A 5717-nucleotide genomic window follows, 5' to 3' on the forward strand; every position below is an offset into this window, starting at 1 on the left:
CTTGAGAACATCAAGGATTCTCACCTCGAGACCTAGTTAAATTCAGTAGAATGGCCAGTTTACATTCAATGGGGGTAATTGTAAATAAGGTCAAGCGACATACTTCATTGGAACTCATTCTATTAAACATTATCAAAACTCCCGGTTTTCCAAAAAGTTAGGATAGGCCACCGTATGGGCATACGATGGCATCTCGCCGACAAGGTTCCTAAACTCCTCCACGTGGTACTGCTCGTGGTGCATATAATTTCCAACTACGTTCATCATCAAAATTGGTTCGCTGGTCAACGGCGATGCAGTCGCAATGTCTATGTAGAACTCCAACGGAGAACGCGTTTTGGCCTGTATCAGATTTACGTAGTGCACTTCTTGGTCGTTCCACGGTGTAAAAGTACTTGGAATTCTGTCACTAAACGACCAAGCTTTCAATGTGCCTCCTGGCTTGGCTGATACGTAGAGTCCCATTAGTGTTGGTCCTTCAAGGGTGAATTGGAAGCGTCTATGGTAAAGGGAAAGATCCTGAACACCTTGCAGAACCAGGTTTACCGGGTGTGGGAATACTGGAAACGACAATGCCGTTAACCAACGATTGTGCTCCCGATAGCGATGGTAGCGATTGTGATACGTTGGAAAGCCACAAAACAGCTCCTCCTGGCAGAAGTACATAATCGAAGCCGATCCTTTCCACCGGGGAACATCTTTCTGTAGTAATCGCTGCGTATGTCGGTCCGAAGACATGGCGAAGTAGTTGGCTACGTTGTACCGAGTGGTGCCGTTCTGGAACCGGAAGATTCGTTCCTGATGCTGTATTGAGAGAGGAATTAATAGGTTTTTGTTTTTAAGGTTTCAAAGTTAGTATTTACTTACGAAAATATGATGACGCTGAGGAGTGACGCCTTCCCTGTACGGAAATCCTACCGGACTGACTACCAGAATGATTGTGGTAATGAACATCAGGATCAAAACTGTGTAAAAGTATCTGATTTTTCTGAGCAGAAGCAATAGCGGTAAAAGCAATCCGAACAGAAACAGTGCCATAAGGATGCTGAACATGGCAATTAAGATGTCGGGGTTTTCACCGGGATCACTGCGGCCGCTCATCGGGATCATTATGGTGAATACTGTTATACTGAGTGAGCAGAAATAGAAGAACGGAATCACTTGGCCTAATACTTGAACGATGATCCAGTATGGAAATTTGAATTTAATCAACAGGTTGATAGCCGTGAATCCTGAGTGGAATAAAACCGGGAACAGAAGGATGTATCCGGATCTTATTTCTTGGACAGTGAGGGTGAGCAGCAGAGCAATGAAGATGAAATTTTGAGCATGTAAGAAAAGGAGAATTCTACGATCTTTGTTGAGATCGGGGATTTTACGGTAGCGGATATATAGCCATGGTCCGGTAATTAAGCCGAATAAGGTAGGGATGAAGAATAATCCAAATACAAGCCAATTTGAAGTGAACCATGACATGGATAGGTTGAGCTCATCCATGATTACGGCAACCGCTATCGATAGACCAGCACCGATTCCGATTGATAAGATTTGAATGACTAACGTTATTCCGCTCTCCAGAAGAAGTTTGATCAGTCGAATTTTCTCCCACTTAGCTATTAGAACTATGGTGGTTATAATGAGACCTAAACCTATTATAGCAACCAACGAATTTATGACCAAGGTTATGACTTGACTGTACTTCACATGGAACAGGTGTAAGTAATCGAAAAAGCTATCCGAGCCTCCAACATGCTCATCGACTCTCAACAGCTCATCTGCTTGAGCTAGTCCAATCGTCAAGGGAAGGATGTTATCTCCTATGTGCTGCAATGTTCTCGGTGAGATTGATTCGAACGCATCGTACTTGGTGTGATACAGGTATCCGTAAGAGGCCAGCGCAAAATCCATTCCAGGCCATTCTCCAACCCCAGAGAAAACTTCAAAATCCGTAAACGATGGAACCCATCCTAGTTGAAAGATTTCCTCGGCCAACGAATTCGCGTATGGCCGTTTAACATATTTCCTGTAGTAATCCATCAAAAAGGGATAGTTAGGCACCGTTTGGAACATCATCTCACGTCCCTCGTTGGCCGCTATGTCCAAATTCAAGAACGCCGAAACGTTCTTAGCCAAAGGATGACCAGTAACGAAACCATGAGCTCCTTGCATGGTGTTTTCCTCACAACCGTTGAACAGAAATATCAAACCATGTTTCAGCTTCAGATCAACCTTTGATATCTGCCGCAATACTTCAAGCATAACAACCGTCATTGTTCCATCATCTCCTGCCCCGGGACTAGTGATAACACTGTCGAAATGTGCATTCAGCAGCAAATACTTCCCACTAAACTGTTCATCGTCACGCTTTCGAACCGTTGCAACCACATTCTGAACTCCCCGATAGTAGCTGGTCATCGGATAGTTTTCCCTGTCCAAAAACATACTCCCCGAAGCTTCCTGAACCTCAACCGACACGACATTGCTGGGGTCTGCATCCCAGGAAATCTGTCTCAGAGTGTCAACCAGGAAGCGCACCGTAAAGATTTCATTCGTGTCACTTCCGACTACCCGTGGACCTTGGCTGGTGAGGGTACGCAGCAGGGTATGGGCTCGCTCAGCTATGAACACTGGTTCATGAGGGGGCTAAAAGTAGATTTTCAAATCGTTACTCAGACTTCAATGATTCAAACTACCTATATACCTAAGTAATTACCTCATCAACCACACGCAATCCAGCCGGCAAGTTTTGCCAATTCCAATACACTAAGAAATAAATTCCGATCGCTATTCCCGGGATCAGTACACTCCAAAGTATCGGGATGGTGTGCTTTCTAGAGAGCATCCTATCGTTTCGAGCTTAGACTTTAAACAGAGGCTCAAACGCACGAAATCAAAGCAATTTAATTCGATTGAAGTAAGTCGATACCCCAAATGAAACCGTATTCGGAACGTCCGGTGATTGGTGGCTTATCATATCCGCTTCACGAGATTGTGGCTATCAATCGCGGTGATTTGTATTTGTTTACATGGTTACAGAGTGCTTTTTGGTTTCGTTGAATGTCTCAACAAAAAACGCTTATAACTTTGGATAAGCTACGCTATTTTTAAGAGGGAGTTACCTCAGAATGCAATTCGATGGCTTAATTTGACTTCGAAAATATCGTATAGGTACAAATTCGCCCAATCCACATATACCCATTAAGATATTTAAGAGACATCTTAAATTCAATTTGCTGGTAGGGTGGTGTCTTCAATTTCATTGAATTTTATGTTCTTGATGGGTGAAAAGAAATTTTAACAGAAATCATGAAACACAAAGAGTTCTGAATAAAGAGAAACTATAATAATCAAAAACTGTAATCAGCTAAAAAAAATTGATATTAAGTTTTTAAAAATTACTGCACCAAATGAAAAAAAAAATATTTCCAAAAATGACCAAATGAGAAAAATTACAAAATTTTGAAAATGATAAAAAAAAGCAAAAATGACAAAAAAAAACAAAAGTGACGAAAATGCCAAAAATTACGGAAATTCAGAATAATGATTAAAATTACAAAGTTTCAAAAATGACGCAAATGTCGAATACCAAATATGAAAAAAATTACAAAAATGCCAAAGTTGAAAAAAATTACTAAATTGACAAAAGAAACTTAATTAACAATATTGACAAATTTGACAAAATTGAAAAAAACTGAAAAAATGACGAAGATGACAAAAATAACAAAACTAACAAAAGTGATAAAAATGGCAAAAAGATTAAAATGACAGAACTGAAAAAAATAACAAAATAACAAAAAAAATCCGAAAAAATCAAAAAGCCATAAAAATCCAAAAATCACTAAAAGACAAAATTAAACAAAATGTCACAAATGTCAAAAAATGTAAATAATGAAAAAAAATCGGAAATGACCAAATTGCCGAAAATGACAAAAATTTAGAAAATGTCGTTATTGGAAAATAAATGACAAAAATTAAAAAATCACAAAAATCACAGAAATGATAAAAATTACCGATATAAGAAAAATGTCAAAAATGACAACAAAGAAAAAAAATATCAAAAAATACAAAAACGACAAAAATGACAAAAATGATAAAAATGATGCGAGGACCTTAACGGGTTAAACTCCTATCAAAAAAGAAAAAAAAATGATAAAAATGACAAAAATGACGAAATTCACAAAAATGACAAAACATCAAAAATTATAAAAACGCCGAAATTGAAAAATATATCAAAAATGAAAAAAAAATACAAAAACGCCAAAAATTACAAAATGATAAAAATTGCTAAATTGACAAAAATAAAAAAAAATGTTAAAATTGATGAAGAGGATAAAAATTACAAAAAAATGATAGAAATAAAAAAAATAAAAAATCTAAAGAATGACTTAAAATGATAAAAATTAAAAAAAATGACAAAAATGTCAAAAATTACCAAAATGATCAAAATAACAAAAAAAAAAAAACAAACAAAAACCACAGAAATCACACAAATAACAAAAATCACAAAAATAACAGAAATAACAAAATAACGAAAATGACAAAAATGATAAAAAATGACAAAATTCACAAAAATGACAAGAAACAGCCAAAATGTCAAAAATGCCGAAATTGAAAAAAATTGTCAAAAAGGAAAAAAAAGTCAAAAACGTCAAACTGATCAAAATTGCAAAATTGTCAAAAATGACAAAAATAATTAAATAAATAAAAAGAATAAAAATGAAAAGAATAACAAAAATGAAAAAAATGAAGAAAAAAAATGATAAACACAATAAAAATGTCAAAAATGACAAAAATGACCAAAATAACAAAATTAAAAAAATTAAAAAAATTAAAAAAAATAACACCAATCACAAAAATTACAAAAATCACATAAATCATTGAAATCACGAAAAATAACAAAAATCCCAGAAATAAAAAAAATCACAGAAATAAAAAAAAGACGAAAATGACAAAAATAATAAAATGATAAAAATACTAAAAAGATAAAAAAGATAAAAATGACAAAAATGACAAAAATGAAAAAAATGACAAAAATGACAAAAATGACAAAAATGACAAACATGACAAAAAATTACAAAAATGACAAAAATGACAAAAATGACAAAAATAACAAAAATGACAAAAATGACAAAAATGACAAAAATGTCAAAAATGATAAAAATGACAAAAATGACAAAAATGACAGAAATGACTAAAATGACTAAAATGACAAAAATGACAAAAATGACATAAATGACAAAAATGACATAAATGACAAAAATGGCAAAAATGACAAAAATGACAAAAATGACAAACATGCAAAAATGACAAAAATGACAAAAATGACGAAAACGATAAAAATGACAAAAATGACAAAGTGTCAAAAATCATAAAAATCACAAAAATGATCAAAATGACAAAATGTCAAAAATGACAAAAATGACAAAAATGACAAAAATGACAAAAATGACAAAAATGACAAAAATGACAAAAATGACAAAAATGACAAAAATGACAAAAATGACAAAAATGACAAAAATGACAAAAATGACAAAAATGACAAAAATGACAAACATGACAAAAATGACAAAAATGACAAAAATGACAAAAATGACAGAAATGACAAAAATGACAAAAATGACAAAAATGACAAAAATGACAAAAATGACAAAAATGACAAAAATGACAAAAATGACAAAAATGACAAAAATGACAAAAATGACAAAAATGACAAAAAT

General features: G+C 34.1%; 1 protein-coding gene across 1 annotated transcript; it reads right to left on the reverse strand.

The window, feature by feature from the left end:
• On the reverse strand, positions 1-2880 carry LOC129750544 (endoplasmic reticulum metallopeptidase 1-like). The gene is made up of 3 exons (XM_055745506.1): positions 2714-2880; positions 868-2643; positions 1-804 (listed from the first exon to the last, which is right to left on the reverse strand). Exons 1-3 carry the CDS (start codon positions 2840-2842, stop codon positions 133-135), a joined length of 2577 nt encoding a protein of 858 aa, XP_055601481.1. The 5' UTR covers positions 2843-2880; the 3' UTR covers positions 1-132.
• Positions 2881-5717: the final 2837 nt, after the last annotated feature.

This window comes from Uranotaenia lowii, chromosome 3, assembly GCF_029784155.1.
Source record: "Uranotaenia lowii strain MFRU-FL chromosome 3, ASM2978415v1, whole genome shotgun sequence".
NCBI lineage: Eukaryota > Metazoa > Arthropoda > Insecta > Diptera > Culicidae > Uranotaenia > Uranotaenia lowii.